Source organism: Anas platyrhynchos, chromosome 2 (assembly GCF_047663525.1).
Source record: "Anas platyrhynchos isolate ZD024472 breed Pekin duck chromosome 2, IASCAAS_PekinDuck_T2T, whole genome shotgun sequence".
In the NCBI taxonomy this organism is placed as follows: Eukaryota; Metazoa; Chordata; class Aves; order Anseriformes; family Anatidae; genus Anas; species Anas platyrhynchos.
In genome coordinates this window covers 143,033,561-143,057,474 of record NC_092588.1, presented here as the reverse complement: position 1 = coordinate 143,057,474, position 23,914 = coordinate 143,033,561, and the positions used below count along the sequence as shown (strand labels likewise).

Sequence of the window (23,914 nt, the reverse complement as noted above, 5' to 3'; positions counted from 1 at the left end):
GATATATATGTTTATTAACTTTTATTTTAACTCTTGTTTGGTTTTGTTTGTATTAATTTATTTATTAGAATATCTTTATTTTTATTTCTGTTTATTTTAAATAAATTAACTGTATCCTGACACCTGGGTGTGCTGTGCAGGCATCTTCATCTTCTCTTCTTAGATTCAGTGACCGGTAACATCCTCACTAGAAATCTTCCATTGCTGGTTTATATCGATCTTATTTTTTTTCTGCATATCTACATATTTACCTCATATATATATTTTATTTTTCTGAATTTTTACTATATTTACCATTATTCTCAGAAACAAAAATAAAACTTACACGTAACACCACATGGAGTAGGGACAGTAGGGAAGAACAGAAGACCATCCTTTACTAACCAGTATAGTGTTTTGTTTTGTTTTTTTGTTGTTTTTTTTCTAGTCTTCCTTCCTTCCTTCCTTGGATTTCAGCAAGGATGTGTCCCTCATTGTCCAAGTTCCACTTGATTTGTTGTGATCAGTTTGGAAAATTTTTAACTGTCAATTACTTTTATTTTAAAAACAAATTAAAATAGGAATGTAAATCATTGCCTTGTAGGCACTCTTTGTTATTTTCATGGCCAGGGTTTAAGCAAGAGCTTTTAAGCAAGTGCTTAAACTAATTCTTGTGACTTCTCCTAGTACTCTTAAGCACATGCTTACTTTAGTAATATGGTTTTATTTTCTATTTTGTGTTGTTTTATTTATTTAACCTGAATTGTAAGCAGGCACAGAGAGAAGGGAGCAGTAAGACCTGAAGCTAGCTTGCCTGTTGGCCGCTGATAGATTCTGCCTGGCCTTTCGCAGTGTTGCATTTAAGCACCCTCACACGCTGCTGCCTTGGTTTTTGAGGCTTGCTTGTAGACAGTTGATGCATAGGGGACTTCTAAGGGTAGCTTTTGCATTTGAAATTCTCCAGCATAATGAAGTTGCACAACTTAAGTCCCCCCAGCTTCTAATGTAAAACTGATAAGAAAATCAATTTATAGTGTTCATTTTGAAAAATAGCCATGAACATGGTTAGCTCTGAGTATCAGTTTTTAGTGTAGGGAACTTCTTTTAAATGAATTACTTGAAAATTTTCACAAGTATTTCATCTCTAATTATTAGCATTTTGCGTTGGGTTTGTGGCACTTTGATCCGATTTTATCAAAACTTGTGTTTATGACATAATTATACTCTGATGATGAAGGCTTTCATTTAAACTTTTATTGTTTAAATGAAAGTGTTATTTTCATTGTTTGCATGCTTCAGAGTAGCTTTTTTCTCAATAAAAATCTACCAATCTTTAAATCTGTGATAGGGGAACAGATGAGTCAAAGTAGAAAACAGTAATGAAATAGTAATTGTGTTTTGCATGTCTAGGAGTGTCTAAAAGTTTGTTTTTTGTTTTTGTTTTGTTTTGTTTTGTTTTGCCCATGAGTAGATTTGCATGTGTATGTACATGCAACTTTCAGTGTCAGTACTTTTCTTAAAATGTAATTTCTAGTGGAGTAATATAATGCTATGAATTAAAATGAGACATTTTTTTTTTTAAATCTGAATTTCATTAATTATTTGACCTGTACTGTATCATAGCATGTTGCAGAAAATGTAGAAAAACCTGAACTGAAGCTGCGTACTTCTCCTATCGCATAAATTGCACCGACCCCACTAGATGGTGCTAATTGATAAATATATGTGTGTGTATATTTAATTTTATCTCAGAGGATATATGTCCCTATCTCTGATTAAAGTTTGCTGAGTTTTGAATAGCTCAGTTCTGCATCATGAACCATACAGAAGCAATCTTCTCAGTAATATTAGAAATTTAGGCAACCTGAATGGGATTGGAGCTAGGACTAACTTGCATTGACTACAGGACTGTAAGGATGTGTTTACTACAAAGCAGGAATAAACTAAACTATTTGTTATTTAAATGTAGCACGCTCTGCCTGAAGAGTGAAAGAGAAAAAGCACAAGCCTGTGCCAAGGTTTTGTAGTCTGCACACAGAGAATCCTGTTTGTCTGTTTTCTTTAACTAATATTCAGTCGGCGTTTCTGTAAAATCTGAGATATACAGAGAGTGGAGTAAAAAAAAGTCTGTCAGACAATGAGAAGAGCGGTTTAGCTTTCATTCACATTAGAAATCTGTTCACTTGCTAAGCATGGTTAAGAAAGTTTTCCTTTAGGTTTATATTGTTAAAAGAACAGTGGGGATTACTTGCTTTTGGAAAAATGGCTGGAAATTAGCTTCTGTGTAATGATGTAAAGACCTCAATTCAAATTTGTGGTGAATGCTTAAAAAGTAGCATTGGGAGAATTGAAGATTACAAAAACAAATTGTTTACAAGTAAAATATACTTTGGGGCAAATGAGAACCTCTTAGTGTTTGTATAACCTTCTTGATTTCTGAAGGAAAGGACAAGGCGTATATGAAGAGAAGTATTCTATCTAGGCACGTACTTCTTTTGGTTCTAGCATCTGAATGAAATCCTGAACTTCTCTTTCAAGTCCACTAGCAGTGATTTTGAGACTACCTGCTCTTCTTGTGCAGTACTTCTTCCCATTCTTAGCAGGCTTTCATCAACAATTCTCAGCTTTCAGTTTAATCTCACTTTAAAGCTTCTTCATCTGCAGTTATTTGACAAAGCAGGACCATACAGTTGTTCATTTAAAACACTTCATGGTAGCTTCTTTATTTGAAAATGTCTGTTTCTTTTGATTTTTTTTTTCTTTTCTTTTGTTTTAAGCACTGTCTCCGTATTCTTGGCATGTTACCTCTTCTGTCCTCACTCTGACTCTGGGAGTAATTTAACAAGAATTGGTATTAGCATTGGCTCAGGACATATAGTAAATTTCTGTTCAAATTCACTTGATGTCTCTTTGCTAATCAACATACCAACATAAAGCAGTGGGAAATAATGGATTATTGTTTTTATTTTCTTTCAATTTGCTGAATTAGATAATCAAATTTGATGGCATGTCATGAAATGTTCAGGATTGCAGTTTTCCTCAATGTCTTTCAGAAGTAAGATGACAGTCATTGCTGTTATGTTTTGTGCTTAGAAGGACTTCAGCTCATGATAGCATACAGAAGACAGTCAGTTAGCTGTCGATGTCATCTTTCTGTTCTTTACTTTCTAGCTGCATGCAGTGTGTTTCGTTCCCTTCTCAGTTCATGTTAAGTAGTATAATTATTTTTCTTTTTTAAAAGATTTTTTCTTTGAAATATGCAAATCTGATATTCAAATTCAAGAACAATTATGTTATTCTGTAGTAAAGAAAACAGACTACAGAAAAGAAAAAAAATCATTTTCTCAAATTTATTAAGATCTTGAATTTTAAAGTACCATAGCAAAAGTTTTGCCCTTTGGGCTATATAAGAACAGTAACACTATACTTGAGCCATTAAAAAAAGCTTGTGATAAATCTAAAAAAAACACAAACAAAACAAAACAAAACAAAACATTTTTTAAAATCTGTCAGATACTAAGACTTGACTTCATTTCTGATGTTTTAGATCAATTCTTTCTATTATTTCTTATACATAATAATTCTAGTTAATTAGGTATATGTCGTGCAAGTCTTTGTTAGTCAACCGATACCTAAAAAAGAAGTTAACAACACTATTTAAGTGTGAAAAAAATAGAAGATTTTTTTTTTTTTTAAGAGAGGAAAAAAGTTGATTGTTAAAATACGGGATTGAAATACTGTAGATGTATGTATATATATTCTGATCAGTCTAAGTTCAGTGTCTTGAATAAGATAAGGTTTTCCTCAACTTTTGTATTTAGAATTAGTGCAGAAACATCAGCTCTTTGATTGTTGCAGCAGGGGTTATTCCATGTGTGTTTAATTACTTTCTGTGCAATTTTACTGAGTATTGTTTCTCATAACTGAAGGGCTTCAGTGTGAGTTGCAATCTTTCTTGCTTGCATGAAGTAAAATTGTATCTAAAAATTAACTTAGAAGGATATGTTGTTTATATGACAGTTAGGTCAGGAAAATGCTGTAGCTTGTTACTCTATTCATCTCACTGTCAGAAGTTGGAAGGTGAAAAGAAAAATAAGGTTATCAATTATTATATTTTTCACATTAGAAGTCATTTTAGAACATCTAAGAACATTTTGTGTCCTTGATTAGTCATAGAATCATAGAATATCCCACAAGGGACCCACAAGGATCATCGAGCCCAGCTCCTGGCTCCACACAGGACCACCCCAAAACCAGACCCTGTGTCTGAGAGCGTTGTCCAAACACTTCTTGAACTCCAGCAGCTCAGAGCTGTGACCACTGCCCTGAGCAGCCTGTCCCAGTGCTGACCAGCTCTGGGTGCAGAACCTTTCCCTAACCCCCAGCCTGACCCTCCCCTGTCCCAGCTCCATGCCGTTCCCTCAGGTCCTGTCGCTGTCCCCAGAGAGCAGAGCTCAGCGCCTGCCCCTCCGCTCCTCTCCTGCAGGCTGCCATGAGGCCTCCCCTCAGCCTGCTCTGCTCAGGGCTGAGCAAACCCAGGGCTCTCATGTCTTCCCCTCTAGATCCTTTGCCATCTTTGTAGCCCTCCCGTGGAGGCTCTCTGCCAGCTTTATGCCCTCCCTGGTGCACCCCAGGGCACACGGCTTGCTCGTGGCCAGCTGGCCTCCAGCACAGCCCCCAGGCCCCTTTCCGCAGGGCTGCTCTCCAGCCTCTCGCCCCCAGCCTGTGCATGCAGCCGGGGCTGCCCCTTGCCAGGTGCAGAATCCGGCACTTGCTCTCGTTAAATATCATGAGGCTGGAGATCGCCCAGCCCTCTAATTTGTCAAGATCTCTCTGCAAGGCCTCTCTACCCTCAAGGGAGTCAAAAGCTCCTCCTAAGTCCTTGTCTTCCCTTTAATGAGGAAATCGATGCTTAGTTTCTTTAGCAATGTGCTCTGGAGAAAAAATGGTGTCATAATCCTGACTATTACTACCACTGTAAAGTGCAGTCTTTGTATGACTTTGAGAGTTCTGTGATGTAGGCGATCAATTTGCGATGTCTGTAGTGCTGCACACAAGTATTTCCTTGGGTCACCAGTATAAATGCAGAAGATCTTTATGCAAAGAGAGAGGAAATTTGCTTTCGGTCAAAGATATGGTCTGTTGTTCTGTGAACGATGAATCCTTGCCATTGTCTTCATGAAAGGAAGGGTTAGTAGTAAAAACACTGATGTTAACCAACCCCAAAATCTGTTTCTTGTCATTCTGAAACTTTCACTCAAAAAGTAGTGTTTATTAAAGTAGTAATACTTAAATAAAAGTGTTTTATTAATTGGAGAGTGGGCAAAGAGTGCCACTGATGGACAGTATATAGACAGAAGGGTGAAGAGACATAAAGTGGAAAGGGCCGTTTATGAGTTGGAGGCCTAACCAAGTTCAGTATTGCTTTTCTGAAGCTTTTCCTGAAACTTACACTAAATTTCATGTGGTTTTATAGGGCAGTGTGTGCTTTTCTGAAAAGAATTGGTATACTTTTAACAAATTCAAATGGGGACTTGCTGAGCTTATTTTTCAGATTTATGAAGGGTAGTGTATTAAAATTGTAGGGTTTTTTCAACATCCATTTGAACATCTGTTTGAAGGCTGCTTGTTTCAAAGGATAAAAAGTTCGATGTTCTTGTTTGTTCTCTTTTTTTAATGATAAAAATAAATTTCTGTTTGAGAACTTCATGTCCTTAGTTCACACAAGAGAGTTGCTTCATTCCAATTTGGAATTGTTCTGATGCTCCTTCCTTTAGAAACAGGGTTAAAAGTGCAGAAAAACAATTTTGGAAATACTGTATACGGTAGCCATGTAAGCTGTTTGGCTCTAAAGGGGCAGGAAAATTTATTTTGGAGCAAGCACAACTTGTTTGGCTTTGGTCTGAACTTCCTCTGTCTATCTAGGGACCCTCTTCCTATAAGCAAAGTCATCAAAACCTTTTCTTATTACTGAAAAAAAAAGCGTGTTTGAATGAAGTCTGTGAAATCTCATATAATAGCAGCTTTATTTTATTGTATAAGGAACAATGAATTCAAAGTGAAAAGTGTTTCTTACAGAAAAATAAACATTTTAAGAAACTCTGCAAGGAATAAGTGGGGTTGTAGCCAGTATTTAATCTGTTCTGCTTGACATTGCAAAAATAAAATAGCTAATGTATTAGTTTTATTAACACATGCTTTCATATTCATTCAGACCAGAATTTTCCTATTCTTTAGTCCTTTATCTTTTTTTTTTTTTTTTTTTTTTTTTTTGTGATATGGGATATACAAGACAAACTTTAGAGGTATTAAATTATATGTGTGTGTGTGTGTATGTAAAACACTAGCTTTTGAAAATCAAGGGAGGAAAAGGGCAGCACTCCACAAGATACCCTATGAAGGGGTTAAACTCACAAAGATGTTACAGTACTTCTTTTGTAAATGCCAATGAATAATGAAATGAAAATTGCATATAATTACCATTTTAATCTTTAACCTTATAGTAGTTTTAGCATCCTACTTGAATTACAGTGATCAGCCTTATGAAAACTAGATGACATACTCATGATTATCAATAGTTAAGAAACAAAGCTACTAACTGGTCTTGGGTGGGTTGCGAACTATATGTGAAGCAGCAGTATGAAAGGTAGATTCCGCATAGGGAAGTAAAAATAGGAGACATAAGAATTACTCCTTTTTCTCTATTCAAGATTAGGTATGGCCAGTGATTAAGTAGAATATAGAAATTTCAGAAGAGAACAGTTGAAATGATCACTGGTCTGCAACATATGAACCTCTAGGGGAGACTGAAAGAGTTTAGGTCTAGCTTAGAAATGACTGGAAATGTATCTACATTTTTCTGTTGAAGACAAAGAGGATTGATTTTTTTTGATCAAAAAGACAAAGCAGATAATTTGTTCTCCCAGACAAAGTGAAAAGTTTAGAAATCAATTTACAGCAAAATAAAAAGAAGCTAGACATTAGGAAAATGTTCCTAACCATAAGTGCAGTTAAGATCTTTCAGAGTGGGCATTGCTAGTTAAGCAGTGAAGTACAATTGATTTTTCTTCAAGTAGTTGGGTGAACTTTTATGACCCTCGAAGCTCCCTGTGTCCCTGCTTTGTATTAGAGAACATGCTCTGTAGGATGGAGAATACCGATCCTTACCGAACATCTAGGTCCTGCTGTATGTCTCACTGCATGAATGAACTGCACAGCACTCTGTTTATAGGGTGTGTGACTATAGTTTTATATACACCACAACCTGCCCACGTGTTTTTTCTCCAATTAAAATTGTCTTGATTAGGAACAGCACTAAAAAAGGAAGGAAACTATTACAGGCAGTACTCCCGTGAATTAACAGGAGCTTCAGCACAGCGTACCAAGATGTAGACATCAACCTGTCCGATGCAAGGCTGCTGCTCCTGTGCCTGTAGGATAACCAAAAGGGGTAGGAGCCAGGTTTAGGGGCACTCCCCTGCAGGAGCTAGACCCAAATACTTGCCCATTAAGCAATAATTTGATTGTGTATATTGCAGTGACTCGTGCTCAGATGCCCTGGCTGTTCTGTGTGGGGTACTTGCTCTGCTCACACCCCTGAGGGGCTGCCACAAAGGACTGCTGGCAGAACACAGTTTCTCTTACTTGAAGTGCTTTGTATTGCTAGAAATCTACAGAACTTACCTTTGGTTACCTAGCTGTGGGCAAAGAAAGAGTTGGGTGAGGTGTTGCCACTGTGTATATGGCCTCTGTCACCTTCTGAAATTGTTCTGTTCAATTTCTGGATGTGCATATAGAGAGGTTACATTAGTCAAATTTCCATATTAAACTAAAGTTTAGGATACGTCTGTTCATTTCTTCCTGATTAATGTGTCTGCACTTCATCAGCTACCCCAACATGTTCCATAGCACCCAAACAAATGTAAATTTGTGGCACGCTGTTTTCAAGGTACTTACTTGGTCTTGCTTTTAACCACACACTAAGTAAGGAAATGCTACCTTGCCATTCACAAATAGAGAATAGACAGACTGACATTCTTTCAGGAACGTGGTAGTGAAGAGGGATTTGGTTGCTCACCACCTTATAACAGTCTCATACCCCAGACTTTGACTTTAAAAGGACTACATCTGGACTAAATACTACTGATGCATTTATGTGCCACTGATCCCACACCTAACTGCATTCACCCCTTTTCTTTCTTGTCTGTTCTTGTCTCTTCTCAAAATGGCCAATATAAACAGCCTCACCAGTTCTCCCTGTCAGTTTTTTTTTTTTTCCTGCATTTAATCCATACTGACAGGTGTACATTTACTTGCTTAAAGTATGCTTTCCAGACTGGGAAGACAACAATAGCTGTTGTTCTGAAGTGTTCCCAATGAATGTCTCTTAATGTCGATAGCTCTTATCTCATTGCTTTTGAGCCAAGGAGGTGGCGTACTACATAAGAGATGCATTTGATAATTTACTTTCGTGTTCCTTTGGTGACACTAGAATGGGAAGACGTTTTTTCCTTCTGAAATTAGGAGTATTATGAGGCATAGATACGCAGGCATGCCCTCTGTTCTTGAAGGACATGCTTGTTGAAAATGTCAATAGCTAGGGATTTAGCAATAATGAAGTTCTTTTTCCTACAAAAAGAAATGTGATAGGAGAAGGTGCATGCAGAAGTGTACACAGTTCAGTACGCAGGGAGTGTGCATAAGGCACAGAGAAGCACAAGCAGGATCACCAGGATCATCCACTGCTGACTTCAGGTCTGTCTTGGTTTCCTCAACACAGCAAAAGTAGAATAGATGCTTTTCTATTTTAAAATAAAAGAGATGTGTGCTTCCAGGCCTGAGATTTTCATCAAGAGATTTCTTTAAGACAAATGAAATCTGTCAGAGCCTTTGTGGCCTTGTCATGCTGGTCTCAGAACAGGTCGCTCTTGCACACATAGTATTTCAACTGCTTCCCCTGCGAGATTGTCTCAGGTAAACCTCTGAGTGCTGCTGTTCTTGCTGCTTCTTTCTGAGGCATTTTCGTTGTCACGATCATCTTCCTCAGATGCCCCCTGCTCTTCAAGGTCAATCAGGGTTGAAAGACAGACAAATGAGGCACGACATTAATTGATTCATGAGGAAGAGAGATTCTCTTCAGGTCGCCTAGGCTGGCCGGCCAGTCTGTCACAGATGCCTCAGTGTCTGTCCAGTCCCTTTTTGCCAGTGTTGACATACAACATCGGTGTGCTCCGTACAAACTTCCCCACACAGACCACGTGCACTGGACTTCATAGGGGTCTTTGGATGGCTGGTTGTTGTCCAGGCTGCTGCAGATCACCTCTACCACAGCCAATTCCTTCAGCTACGGGATACCTCTCTCAGTTGTGCTCAGCTTGCCTTGGCCGTTTCCAAAATCTTCTTCAAGGGGGTACCTTGTGTGACAGAACCCACCTCCAGAAGCTGCAGATTTGTTGCCCTTTTTCTGATCCCTGTGTTGATCCCCTGCTCCCTAGCAAGGATGCCAGCTGCTGGGCTTCCTTGCTCTCTAAATCCTGCTGACCCCAGTATCCCAGCACCAGGGAAAGCAGGTGATAATTTGCGTGCCTGGATGGCAGGTGTCATCTTTCTGCATCTTGCAGCTTGCTCAGGGATAGGGACCAGGTGGTTTCTGACTCATTTATGATTTCTGTCTCTCCCCCCTCCTGCGCTTGTGGCTGTTTTGCTGCAGAACAGGCTGCCTGTAATGATACTTCTTCTAGTTCCCTTGTGGGAAAAGTTTGTTCCTTCCTCACTGAACTAGCTGACCTCTGCTTCCATAGGTTCTTCCTGACCACAGGAGTCAGTTGTTGGTCAACTGATGTAGCCACAACGCCCATTTGTATGTCTTCAGATCCAGAGACCCTCCCACCCCCTTGAGGGTGCTGCCGAATCCCACTCGGTAGTGCTTGGTAGGCGTAGGCCAGGCCCCAGCACAAGGAGTGCTAAGTTACACTAAAATAAACTGAAGTTCAAGGTTCTAAATAGCTGTTGTAATAAAACAGAAAATATCTACCCTGGAGGAGAAGTAGGAGGTGTCGTTCTTCTTTTCCTCCACAAACTGGCTTTCAGGGAAGTGGAAGAAGGTGCAATTGATAATTGGCTCCACCAGAAGGTTCCTGAAGAGCTGGGATGGCCACAATGTGGGACCCAAATACTAGCTTAGGCTCAAGGCCTGTGCTTTTGTCATAGTTCTCCCAGAGAAAACATAATGAAGTGCTAAATGGCACAGCAAACTGCGAAAGTAAGAACAAAGAAAACCACAAACCCTCCCCACAGCCTTTAAAAAGCCTTCAAATGTGGTGTACAGCAAGAGAGGAAGCCCGGAGGAGGAAGGACAGACAGGGAAGACGAGGAGGGGGCATCGCCCTCCGTGTCATTGAGCAGCTGCCATGCGTGGGGATGGAGGAGGAGCTGGCAGAGAGCTTCTGGGTCAGGATTATACGGAGGGTAAGGACAGGTGGCATTATAGTGTGCTACAGGCTACCTGGTTGGGAAGACCAAGCAGATGAGACCCTCTGTAGACAGATAGAAGCAGCCTCACGTTCACAAGCCCTGGTCCTGATCGGGACTTTAGCTGGGAGCTGGACAGAAGCCTCTGATGTGATGCTCTCTGTTTTCCAGAATTGCTCCCTGCCTTTGAATGCTGGTCAGTCCCAACTTCTCACAAAATCATCTTTGCTTGTACTGAGTGGTGTCATTGCTGCAAAAAAAGCTGTTATCCAGAGGTGTTGGCGTGTCTGTAAATAACTGGTGGCACAACTGTGCGCTTGGAAGAACATTCTCACAAATGTTTCTTGTCTTTTATGTGCTAGTATGGTTCACTGGTGTTGATACAGTGTTTTTTGGGTTATAAGTATTTGTGTATGTATTCTTACACACATATTCTTACACCAGTTGTTCTGTTAAAAAGACTAAGTTTGTCTCCTGTTAAATCTTTGGCATCTTATTATTTGCCTGTTCCTGATTATTAATAAACCTTTGTTTTGGATTTGGGTCCTTTCTGCAACTTCCTTCCTTGTGAAAATCAGTAACCATTCTTTGAACCTACTCTGTGTGTAAAGTTTAGGGTTAGTGCTTGCTCACATTTTTATAAGATTTAAAGGATGTGTGGCCATTGCGTGTGTACCCACAGACCAGAGTAGCAATGTGAATATGAGCTTATGGGCTGCAGGGTGGTTGCAGTTGGCCTAAATGTGGTGATCATCAATAATCTGTATTTAGCAAATAGCAAAAGGAACACAGAAGCAAGGAAGATGAAAATATATTTTTGAGATGGAAAAGAGAAGGGGAAGAGAGGACAGAAAGATGAAGCCGAACTCACAGTATAGAGGAGAAGGGATGAGAATGGAAAAGGTTATAAAGACTGAAAGGGAAAAATCTTAATGTTTGCATTTTTTGAATATTTTTTTCATAAAAAGGCTTCTATCTGTTTTGGAAATTTATTTTACTTTGATGCACAGAACATTTAAAACTCCATTAATCCTATCAAATCTTGGTGTCTTTAGTGTAGCTCACTGGCACTGAGGAGAAACTTTTTTTTTTTCCCAAACCAGCTACAGCGAGCTCCACCTTCAATGTGCTGACAATTTTGATGTTTCCTTTAAAAACATACTGTTCTTACACGTGTAACAGTAGGTCCAACGAGCAGTTAAAGAATGTACTTCTGTAAGTTCAGAAAAAGGAGATGACATGCCTGATGTTGCAGTTCTTCGTGGATCCATCTTATGGGAAAGTGGTCCATTTTAGAGCTTGATTTTAAGGTTTCCAGAAACTTCATAGGTGAAAATTTTTCTGTTGGATTGCTGATAAATCTTGGACTGACTACAGCTACAAGCTTACCCTGTATGGAGCCAGGTGTGGAGTTTGTGGCTTCTTCAAAATGACTGCATTGTTCTGTAGAGCCTTTCAGAAAAGTCCTGCTTACACGACTGCATCAGACCCCACTAAATACTAGTAGAGTTACTCTTGTATAGAGGGAGTTCCTACCCAGGAAGAGCTGGGGTACTGGAAACTGATGTTACTGTTCTGTGTACATATTATCCCCCTCCCCTGTGTTGTTTTCAGCCAAAAGACATTGGATCTGTACCTGGAATATAAGAAATCTGAAGGAGAAATTTCTCTCTGGGAAAGTCCAGACACAATTTCCCTTACCTACAAATGTGCCAAAATTGTATAAATTTGCAAAATATTATTCTTCCCTCTTGGGGTGTTTCTCCACAGTAGATGGTCAGTTTTTCCAGAGCCTCCTAAGTCTACCCAAAGTACCCCACAGTGAAAAGGACAGGTAGGCATAAATAAAACATATCAAAAAACAAAACCCCACCAACTTAGCCATCTGTTTAGCTGAACGACTTTACATGTTTTATTTACAATACAAAAGTCTTGCTTTAGCAGACTCAGTCTCATACAGGAAGAGGCTTTCAGGGTTCCAGCTTTACACTTCAACGTCAGAAGAACTTGAAACAGATGTACTGTATTTTCTATTTTTTAAAGCATGATACAAGCTTAGACTCCCCATAGGTTTCTTCTAGAGAGATGGCAATAGCGTTAAAATCCCTGGACATGTACTATGGCCACAGAATACAAGATACACTTGCCTTTCATATTAAATAAAGTTCTTTAAAATGAAGCTCAAATAAATGGTTGTGACTATGAAATGGTTTATCTTACATAGTAAGTGCTTTCTCTTCTACTATATTGAGTCCACTCCTACTTCTCTCAAAGTGTTTCAGGATTATTTCAATCTCTACTACTGTTTAATTTCATTGAGTGAGATTTCCAAAGGGGCAAAGGACCTGCACTGTCCTTTTCTGCTTTTCAGCTGGGTTTGCAAAGCTTGAACCACCAAAAAGCTTTCATCAATGCTGTCACTAAATCTACAGATTTAAAAATTAAATTCTAGTTATGTAAGAATTGAATGTTGGAAATATAATGTTGTGGATATATTAGCATGATTTAAAAATTTCATATTTGGGAAAATAATTAGCTGAAAGGTAGTATGTGGAGAAGTTGCCACAGATTTCAGCAGCGCACATCGTAGTTTTTCTGAAGGTCGTAGTCATAAATGCAGTCATCCATCACCCCGAAGTCTGGGAAATTTGGAATCTACCAGGTGAGTTTGCAAGTGTGCCCTGCTGTCCTTGAAAGATAACAGAGTTGAAAGGCAAGCGCTGCACCCATCTTCAAAAAAAGGCCAAAAATACAACATGGGGAACTACAGCTCCGTCAGCCTTACTGCGATCTGTGGGAAAATCCTGGAGCAGCTCATCTTGGCACACATTTCTGGACACCTGGAGAGAAGAAGCTTCCTGAAAACATATTTTTGCCTCGCTGAAACTTTTGCTTTGTCAGTTGAATTGCACCAAATCTCCTGTCTGACTGCATTCAGGAAGCTATTATGTATAAGTGCTGCATATATTATAAATGCATCGGTTATCCAGAAGTCAGGGGTAGGCGGTATCTGAGGGAGAGCAGTAGGAAGTAGCATTTTAATGTTATGATGGTAATTTTATACTGATCTGAAAGGTAATCCTTGTATTGTGTGCTGATTGCAGCTTTGTGCACAGACCAGAGGGTTTTTTGGTTTGTTGTTGTTTCAAATTTGCTTATGCAACTCCTTCAAGTTACAAAGAGGTGAAAGACGGATTTTGCCTCACAAAGATCTGCTAAAAAACACACTAAGATTAATTTAGCAAACAAAGCAAAACACTACCCATTAAATCACATCAGATGTTTTTAGAAAAAGACACCACCTGTACTGCAGCTTGGATGGCAGTGTGCTGAGTTTGCCGTGTCTTTTTCCATAGAACATGTAACTGAGGCGGTCCCAGGGTCAGTACAGTAAATTAATAAAACTTTCACTGCGATGTAGCAAAGCCCACTACGCAGAACCATTTTGTAATTACAGCGAGATTTTCCTGCTTCCTTGATTAGCTTCTGTTGCTTGCACCAGATTTCGTTAGGCAGTTACTCTCTGCAACTCCACCATAATCAATTAAAATCATAATGATTTCCTTCATGCTTAGCTGGGTTCTGATATCCACTGTTAGAAAACTAAAAATTGGTTTCCAACCTTTTGCTGGTTATTGTCAGAGCCAGTAACTTGTTGAAGTTGCATGGGACATCCTCTTAAAACCCCATTTTTTCTTGCATGAATTTACAATTTTGTTACACTTCTTCCAAGAAAGGTTGTGCAAGAGTGCCATGGCATCTTTTTAGATTTCACTGGTAAAGACACATTCAGGTTGTCCAGGGTAAGAACAGCTCCACTGGAAGCAGCTCCTCTATTTGAGCAAGGAGAAGGTAGCAGAGGTGACTGCTTTTAACCTCGGAGCTGACGGAAGCTCAGCCTGGATAAAATCAAGATGTTGGCTGAAGCAATCAAAAAATGATGGATATGAGACTTTTTGATTTATTATGCCTTTTAGTTACTCAAGTTCACAGTCTAAGTAAATCACAAATTTCTACTAAACTCAGGGAGCTGCAGCTCCTTGTTTTGTTTAGTTTCTGTGCTTTGTAAGCTGGAAATATGAAGTTTTCCAGCCACTTGTACTTTATGTCACATCCAATATGGATTACTCTTACTTCTCAGAGTAAACAATGTCTACATCAGCTATGTAAAATTCAGACTCTCGTTCCAGAGAAAACAGTGCTTTGCGCTGATTTTCTAGCTGAAGCACTAATCCTGGTCAGAAGGGATCCTTTTACAATAGCAACTCAGCGACTGTTTTGTCTTCGTGCTTCACCTTGGCATTTCAGAGCTTCAGCCTCCTGTGGCAACCCACTTGGAGAACCCATCTGACCCAGGTTATGGAAATAACGAAGGAATCAGCCATGACTTAGATCTTGTTATGGCACATGGCGTCAACGCAGTGTCAGATGGCCTTCACTTCAAGGGACCTTTCATCATGTAGTCTGTAGGAACAGGCGTGTGATGGGCTGCTCCGAAGCCCAGCAGGAAGCAATAAAACCCGCAAGCATCACTGGCGTAGCTTGAGCTTGTCGTGGGTGTAGGTAGGAGTTCGGATTGAATCCTAAAGAAAGGGCTGGGGAGAAGAGCAAGGGGGTCCTGGGTAGTGAGAAGAGCGGGGATGCCGGGAAGAAAAACAAGTGTGAGAGGAGGGGAGGCTGGAGGAAATGGTGCAACATGAACACGACCCAGTCGATGCCAAACGCTGCTGGTGTGCAGCGAGGACTACTTGGGCTGCTCTTTCTTTACAGCTCTCCTGGCTGCCCAGCCACTGAGCCGTTCCTCTGCCAGCGGCACGCTAGGAAGGGATAAGGTATCGTTGGGGCTCCCATACCCCTAGGACACGAGGGGCTCCCCAGCTGAGCTCTGAGCCCAGCAGTCCTTGCCAGACCTCCTGTTCCTCGCCTTGCCAAGCACAGAGGTTGTGTCTGCAACTCCTCCAACCATCTGGAGCCCATGCCTCCTTCAGGAGGCAGCAGCACCCTAAGGGTGAGGTGTGTTCACATCAGCTCAGACTGCTGTCGTCTTTTTTTCTTTCTTTATTACTTGAATTCATATTTGTGGATCTATCTTGAGGAAAATCGTGTAAATGAAATTGAATGTTGAATATGTTACTTTATGCCATTCTGAAACAACTTGTAAGAAACTTTCTAGAAGCTTTAAAATATTTTGGCTCGTTTAAGCTTTCACACTGGAAAAAAACTAAATTTTGAAATGCTTGACTTGTGGAGGAGGGAAGAGGCTGTATATTTAAATGATGGTATATCCTTTCCCCTTTTGAAAGAAGCAAAGCACGCTGCATTTTTAATGTTGATGACTCCTCATTAAAAACTTTAAATGCTCCTAAATGACTTCAGCTTGCTGAAGGACTGCCTTTTTCTTTCAGATGTGTTAGAATTCATATTAGCACTACTTTGCCCTTGTTTCTGAATTATTTTAATGACGGCAGCCGCTCCACCAAGCTGTCTGTCAAGATGTGGGTGGCAGGCTATTATTTCACTTCATAAATCATAATTTACAGGGTTTTTTATATCCATCTTGGGGATAAACACTTTATGCTTTGTGTTTTCAGCAGCAATATAAAATGTAATTGATACTTAAAGCAATATGTTAGAAATATGGACATAGAAAGCTGGGAGAGAAAAATCACAAATGTTTAGTTTTTCTGTGGGTTGGTCTACATACTGAGCATTTTTTCCATCTGATTTCATATTCTTAGCACTTCAACAGAGGATGATGATGAATTACATGTACATGATTGCTGCCTGTAGGTTACTATAAGGATGTTTCTCTAGTTACAGACACTCAACAGATCAGTTAGCTCGACGGGGGTATTTTGTAATGGTTCTCATGCTGCTAAATAAACTTATCGTTTTGTGCTATTGTCTTCTAGATCCATGAAAAACTGCATTATTATGAAAAACAGAACCCTGTGCCCATACTCCACAGTGCAGCAGCCTTGGCAGATGATGTAAGTGTCCCCTGCTGAGATCACTGGTACCAAGTCTCCCAAAAAACTGTCTGCAAGCAGAACTCCTCATAGTGCAAACATATGAATGTAATCCTCTGAGCTGAAATCATAAGAAGCTGCAAATGTTTCCAAAGGTGCTGTCATCACTGGGCTTGTTGCTGATATTACTTTGATTTTTATTCACTTGCCTGTTATAAAAACATTGCATCTTAGATAGCCTCTTGTTCTGCTTTGGTAACTACGTAATAGAAATTACAGGTTGGAATTCTACGGGGAGGGAAAAAGCTGTCAGCTATTAGTGTTGTGAGAAAGTCACAGACAAGAGGAATGCTTTGGAAAAATAAAGACAAATGAGATAGCAGCACTGCTGACAGAACATGAAAAATGACAGATAATACTACAGAAATGAGGCATATGAAATGCCTAGGAAGAAGGCTTGTTAAAAAGTAAAACAAAACACACACACAAAAACTATTTAAGAAAAAGTACAGTAGTGATTTATGGATATTGGAGCTTTCCAAATTACCTTCATAACCAAAAAATAAATTGTAAAAGTGGTCGGCATTGATGGAGTAGTTAATTTCCTGTTACTATAATTTTTATTTTAAAGAAAAAAAAAATCCAACCTGCCATTTCTTTCTATTTGGTTAATTCTACGATTCAGATGAATTGTGCACACACCTGTATAAACTATGACTGAACTTGAGGTAGGCCAGGACAGAGAAATGTTTAATAAACTGTGGTTTAGGTGAAATCCAGAAATCTTTGTTACACCTGATGATTTCAGGTTGTTTTTTGAAAAAGGTAATATGTGTTAGGATCTGTTTCAAATAAAGCGTGTTGGAAACTTCAGGTATAGTATAGATGTTTTACAATCTCAACTATCTTTTGCTATAATTGATAGCGTTCGATTTTGAAATTAGACTAATTGTTAATGTTGTGATTAGAGAACGATAACATTTTAAAGAAAACTAAACATTTGAAGTCTGTAGAAAAAGGGATATAATGTAATTTAATCACTTTTCAGTAGGAGGAGAGCTATATCCTATAGCATGCTAGGTATAATAATGCATTAGCTTTGACATCAGGCATATATTAGGAATATTTTTTTAACCGTCATGTAGCTTTGAATAATGTTGATAGTAATTTTGAAAATTAGAAAGCTGCTTGAAATTCTCTTCATTAAGTTCCTGATGACATATTAATAATCCTTGTTAACATTTCTGTTATGGATCTCAGGGCTAAAATTCTTAATAAGAATCATTTCTTATTTTTGGATGCAGATCCTAGTTCTTGATATTTGCAGAAATGCTGAGCAACCTCATTCTTTGTTCAGCTCCATTTAAATTGTACAGTGTTGGAAATCCCCAAATTGAAGTAGTCTGTCACTCTTCAGTTAAGAAGGGTCAGGTTTTTTTCTACCTTGTGAATGTATTATTATGTATATATGGTAGTATTTTTAGAATGTACACGTGTCAGGACACGAATATCTCTAGACATCTGCCAATTTTTTTTTAAGCACAGCTGCTTTTTAATGATTCTTTTGCAGGCACTTCATTTTTTCTTAGGTGCAGTTGAGCAGCTGGTTTTAGGGGCACCATCCCACAGACCAGGGATGTCCTCTAGCAGCTGAAGTCAGGCTAGCGTTTTGCAGGATTTGGTATATTTTAGTAGTTATCAGCAAACTTTGAGGAAGTTAATTTACATGCAGTGTGTTTTGTAACTCCAAAACCCGTGGAGTTTTAGGATTAAAGCGTTGTTCATTTTTTGGCACATTCCTCTGACTAATTGTCAGCTTCAGGGATAGAAAAGCATGTTGATATTGACACACTTTTTTTTTTTTTTAATAGGCTTTAAATAAATGTTTTTTCCTAGTGATAGTAGCTGTTCTATAGTTAAACAAAGAAGGAGATACTTGTATTACCAAACATGTATTTCCTGTTTGATTTAAAATCTTAATTTGAGGTGTTGCAAACGTAACTAAAATGTTTAAGGACTGTGTTTTTATTCTTCCCTTTGTTATTGATTTTTGAATCAATTTCAGAGGTAACAAGCTTCTTTTCTAAAAATTTTCCTAGCTTCCATCCCTTCTCACTCCTCACCACCAGTGACTCTTTGACTGATTTTTCCATCAGAGATTCTGTTTGAGTTTTATTTTGGAGCAGCAGCGTCTGTTGCAGGACTCTTGATTCCATGCAAATCAATTAAACATTGCTGGAGCTCTGGGAATAGACCATACATCAGGCCTCTGGTACTGACAAAAGAAGCCAGAACTTTCTCAAGAAACTTTAAACTCTCAGGTGTTCTCCGTATCTCCAGCCTCACTCTAAATCTGTGTCTCTCCACTGTTTTGGCTTTTCCTTTTCAGGAGAAAAGTCAGAGCTTTTCATAAAGACCTTATTAAAATGTTATGGTTCCTTCCACAGAGAATCTTGGAAGAGTTTCTCTGACAGCTCTTCCTGCAGCCTTTGTCATATGAGGTGATTAGCATGCTATCAGTGTAGCCAAAATATTCCATATAGCTTGCACAGCTGCTAGCAGCTCTCACAGATCTCTGCATGTCAACAACAACAAATAAAAAGCCAGACCTGGACTGCCAGAATCCCAGTAAGCAGCTCTGGTGATACCTGTCTGCAGATCTGGAAACACGGCTCTGTCTTCCTGCTTCTCTGGACAGCACAGGGTATTATTACACAGAGCCTTTAAGGTTCTTATGGGAATATTTGGAAAACTCTTGTAAATGATGTGAGTGCAAACAATTTTTTAATTGTTTCATCTCTGAACAAGTTTTTTTTTTTTAAATTATGATGAGATTCAAACATCTGTTAAAGCAATAACGAAATATTTTCTGCCTTCCTCATTGTTCTAAACATTATGTACCTGCATTTATGTTTGTACCACCAAAGCAAATGCCAGCTCTGCTGAATTAACAGCTGCCTGTACACATTTCATCCGAGAGAGAAGTGCTGAAGCAGTCATTCTTATTGAGTGATTGCTACTCTTCATCAATACAACACAAATGAATAGATTTTATTCTGCAATGAGTAGTACAAGCTAAAGAATGAAAAGAGAACAAAGGGGAACCTGTGTCATTGAACTGCTGTCATTCCTAGCACAGATTATTTTCAGCTTTGCAGACCTTTGGTGAGCTTTTTCATAGAACATACAGACTAAATTGCAGGCAGATTACCTCAATACTTGGCTTAGAAATATGAAAATATTTCATTCTGACCTCTCCTACAGTGATTGTTTCTTAATCTTTCTGTATTAATGCACAGATATTGTTAAGATTAACTTTGATGTATTTGATGAACCCTTTTTGTCCAAGAATAAAGGCTACGGGAGTGTAGGTGATCAATTCTTCTTTCAGTTCTGGTAGTTCTGTGTTAATATGAAGGTGAAAAAAGAAGCATTCAAGCTATGTTCGATGTTGTCTCTAACTGTTTCTAGGCTTGTCTATTACATATAATTATGCTCAATGTACTTCTATACAAGTTTATTTTGAAAATTTATATAACTGCAAGTAAGACTTTAAAATTAACCTAGATGAATAAAATTACTTGCTGCAAATAACCAATCTTTCTTTGAGACGTTTTTATGATAGTGATTTAGTGCAAAGAAAATAAGCGATTATCTGAAATCACGTTTTGGATTATGAGCCGTGTACTTCAGAATTTTAAACCAAAGTTCAGTGCTGTGAAATATGTTTTAGTTTTTCCTCCTTCTGGAAAAATAGTTGACGTCTGAAATCCTGTAGTAAAATATGCCTCCTGAGTCCAAATTAGTTGAGAATGTCGTGATAAGAAAAACTAAAGACGTGAGCCAAATAGCCATGGGATTAAATGTTAGACTGCTGCTCTATTGTTCACCAAACCACAATTTTGTAATATAACCAAACATAAATTACCGATCTTGTTGTTAGGACAGAGTTTGTGCATTTTAGGGGCTTGAATTGCTGATGACCTGTTACAAACTGTATTATGATTAACCTGCTTCACGTTTAACAAGCTGCTTCCAGTGTATGTGTAAACATAATAAAAGGTTCAGATTGCTTGCACTGTAGGGGCACTTTGCTTTCTTATCCTGCTCCTAAACAGCACAGCTACTGTGGGTTTTTGGAAGCAGTGTGGATTTCACCACCTCATTCGAAACAGTTTTTTATAGACAGTGTCAAAGTTTGATCCAGTCATTTTTACAAGCAGTCCTTTGTCTGCACGCGAAGGGCCATTCACTTAAATGAAGTGCTGGGATTTGCCCTCATTGCTATAAATCAGAATGTGATCTGGCTGCACCGGTGCCAGAAATGATTACTTGTGTTAAACTGAGCCGAAAGGCCTGGCTTAAATCTGGTCCGCTGAGGGCCAGAAAGAGAAGCACGGTGATTGATGGTGTTTTTCTTCATGCTGGCTTCTGTTTGAACACACTGGAAAGTAATAACCTTGAACAAGATAGATTCGAGGTTGTCACTGATGCACTGGGTAAAACAATGCTTTCCTAATGGTCTCTGTGTCAATTCAATCTCCCCCACAGCTGGCTGAGGAGCTGCAGAGCAAGCCGCTGAACAGCGAGATCAGAGAACTGCTGAAACTGCTGTCAAAGCCCAATCTCAAGGTGAGGATGTGTTGCACCTGCAGAGAGCTGACTGCATGGGTGTGTGCAGCTGCTTTCTAGGGCTGCCTGGGTTTCTGTCTGCTGTTACAAATCCCTGCGTTTCCGAGAAATGGACACAGTGTTAATAGGAAATACCTTTCCTGAAGAAACACCCTTAATGTTGCCTATGGATTATGATGCTGTTACTGATGTTTATAAAAGGAAATCAGTGGAAAGCCATTTTTTATTTGCAACACATATTCCAAAAAGGAGATGCTTGATTCTTCTTTTTTAGCTAATTTTTATTGCATGCGTTGCATACATTTATGTAAAAAGTGCATTTGCTACAAGATCATCAGTCATGTCATTGATTTAACCACATGGTGCGTAAATGCTGTGACCTGGTACTTAAAAAGAAAGTCCCTGACGTATGTTATTTTCAAAAAATTACAATCTTGAGAACTTTCAGCCAAAATCCGTGGTGCAACTGTCAGTAGACTATAGAACCATAGAATCACTCAGGTTGGAAGGGACCCTGGGAGGTTGTCAAGTCTAGTCCAGCAGTCTGCTCAAAGCAGGGTCAACACTGAGTTCAGAGCAGGTTGCTCCAGGCTTTGTCCCACCACGTCTTGGAAATGCCTGGGAGCAGACATTCCACAGCCTCTCTGTGCAGCCCGTTCCAAGGCCTAATTATCCTCATAGTAAAAATTGTTTCCTCGTAGCCAGTCAGAGCCTCCCCTGTGTACTGTTGTTAATGCACACTATCACGTTATTTTTCCACTGTGAAGAGAACAAAGAATTCCGTGCTCTAGGTGCATTTTGCAATGCTAATTAAATGAAGCAGTTGATAAGTTTAGAGGAAAAACTGTGGAAAGCAGCAGTTTGTAAGACACAGTTGCTTCTTTATATTCCCTGTAAAACACTGATGTCAAAACCTGACATTGTGGTGTCTTTAAAGTGCTACAAAATTTGAAACCAGAGACCAATTGTACCTCCTTTTTAAAGATTTTTGCGCAGTTGGTTGTTCCCTAGTTTGCAAAGTGACAAGCCAGTTTTTCTCGGAAGGGGTAAGCAGTGGCAATGGCTTACTACAAGAGAAAAAGTCGGTGCATTAAATTGCAGGGATTGTAAGTGTCCCTGCAGGTATTTCCTTAGTGGCTGCTCATGCGTGTCACACTTCTGAAGCTTTAGTGTAGTGAGTCTGAAGACAGCTAATTTGCTGCTACTGTGTTTCTCCCTCTCCTCCCTTTCTCTTTCTTTTTCAGTCTCCCTCTCTCCCCCCCTTGCTGTCTCGCCCCCCTCACTCTCATTTGAGCTCTCGTTTCCTCACCACTTTGCTGTCTGTATCTCTCTCAATCTCGCTGCTACATTTAAGTTATTAAATGCAATATGATAATCTTAGAGGGATTTTAGGAGAAGTTTCTTATCTTCACTATAGTTAATGTGCTTGAACAGGTGCAGTAACCTAGCGAATATGTTTCTTGGCTGCAGGAGGAGGAACTGGCCAGCTGTAGGGTACCCAGCCCTTTGCATGGTCAGCCTGGCTCAGCCAGCACAAGACACAGGTTTCCCTGTCCTGCATGGCTTGCAAGTGTTTGTGCATCTTAGGGGAAAGAGCTGACAGTATGCCTGAGACTTCTCCCATCCATTATTTTCTCCATCCACCATCTCCTGGCAAGCCTTACTGGGAGGGATGGTGAACATCACTGCCCTCTCCGTCACATTGTGCACATACAAGTATGGATGGAGTCACAGGCTCTAGGTTTAGATGCTTTCCCCTGCTCTCTCTTGGGCAGGAAGGGAAATGAACAAAGGAGTTGGGACTCAGTTTTTCCAGTTGCTCGTGTGAGATTCTCTTGAGGTTGTTCAGTTGTATCTGAGCTTATGCGGTACATTGCAGAAGATTTTCTAGCCCTTCACTACAGGCTGATGCCTGGAGAGGGTTTGCTTCTTCCCATCTAGATTCCTGGGGCAAAACGATGTCTAGAACAGCTCTTTTCCACACATCTGAAATCACTTGGGATAACTGATGCATGTTTTCCAGTGATGCTGGGTAGGCTTTATCTGAAAAATTGTATGGCTTAATTTGGGATTGACTTAAGCTGGCTGTGTTTTACTCTGCAGGGGAAACTTTCCTCTCCTGACCTGGCTTGTAACTCCAGTGCTAGCTGGAGCCAGCAGGAGCGCTTCCACTTTCTTCCAGCTCTGTTGTAACACGTTCATGGCATGGTGTGGAACGGCTAGGATTAGTTCACTACACTACATCACTGCTTCTAGACGTTTGGCTGTGCAAAGGGACAGGTCCAGAAAGGTGACTGCAACTGCACAGGTTTGGTTAACACGCAGAAAAAGACTGGGAGAGGTTTCCAGCAACTGTATGATTTAGATTAATATTTACATATTCTCTTTTTGGGTTACAATATTGTTTTGTTGAATATATTTCTGAGTGTTTGCATCTGATTTGTCAAGTTTTTATTGTATGCATAAAGTTTTTATTGTTTCATGGTTTTCATCCAGAGCAAAATGTTTTAAATAAGAAAATAACTTTTCTGAGACATTTACATTTATCAGACCTGAGATTTTCAAAATGTCCTAAAAGTTATTCCAAAGTTTTTTTTGAATCCATTTTCTTTTGGGAAAAACAAACAAGCAAACAAACAAATTGGGTATTGCTGGTCTTTTAAAAACTGGATGCGATGTCCAGCTATACTGCGTGCTTTTTCTTGTGACATCCTTTACCACGATTATATGAACTAACAGTGGTTGTGTTTTATCTCTCACCTGATTAAAACAGAACACTGGATGTAGAGCAGAGCACTTAGCTCCGGGAAGAAATCAAGTGGATTTGTTTATCTGTGTGTAAGATACTGCATTTGTGTTGGAGA

General features: G+C 39.4%; 1 protein-coding gene across 7 annotated transcripts in view; it reads left to right on the top strand.

Moving 5' to 3' along the window:
• MPP7 (MAGUK p55 scaffold protein 7) overlaps positions 1–23,914 on the top strand; it is a 149,320-nt gene that overhangs the window by 67,082 nt on the left and 58,324 nt on the right. For all 7 annotated transcript variants that reach the window (XM_027450580.3, XM_027450578.3, XM_027450579.3 and 4 more), the window contains 2 exons: positions 16,362–16,439; positions 20,970–21,050. In XM_027450580.3, the coding sequence (XP_027306381.1) occupies positions 16,362–16,439; positions 20,970–21,050 (159 nt within the window). The remainder of the gene's footprint in view (positions 1–16,361; positions 16,440–20,969; positions 21,051–23,914) is intronic.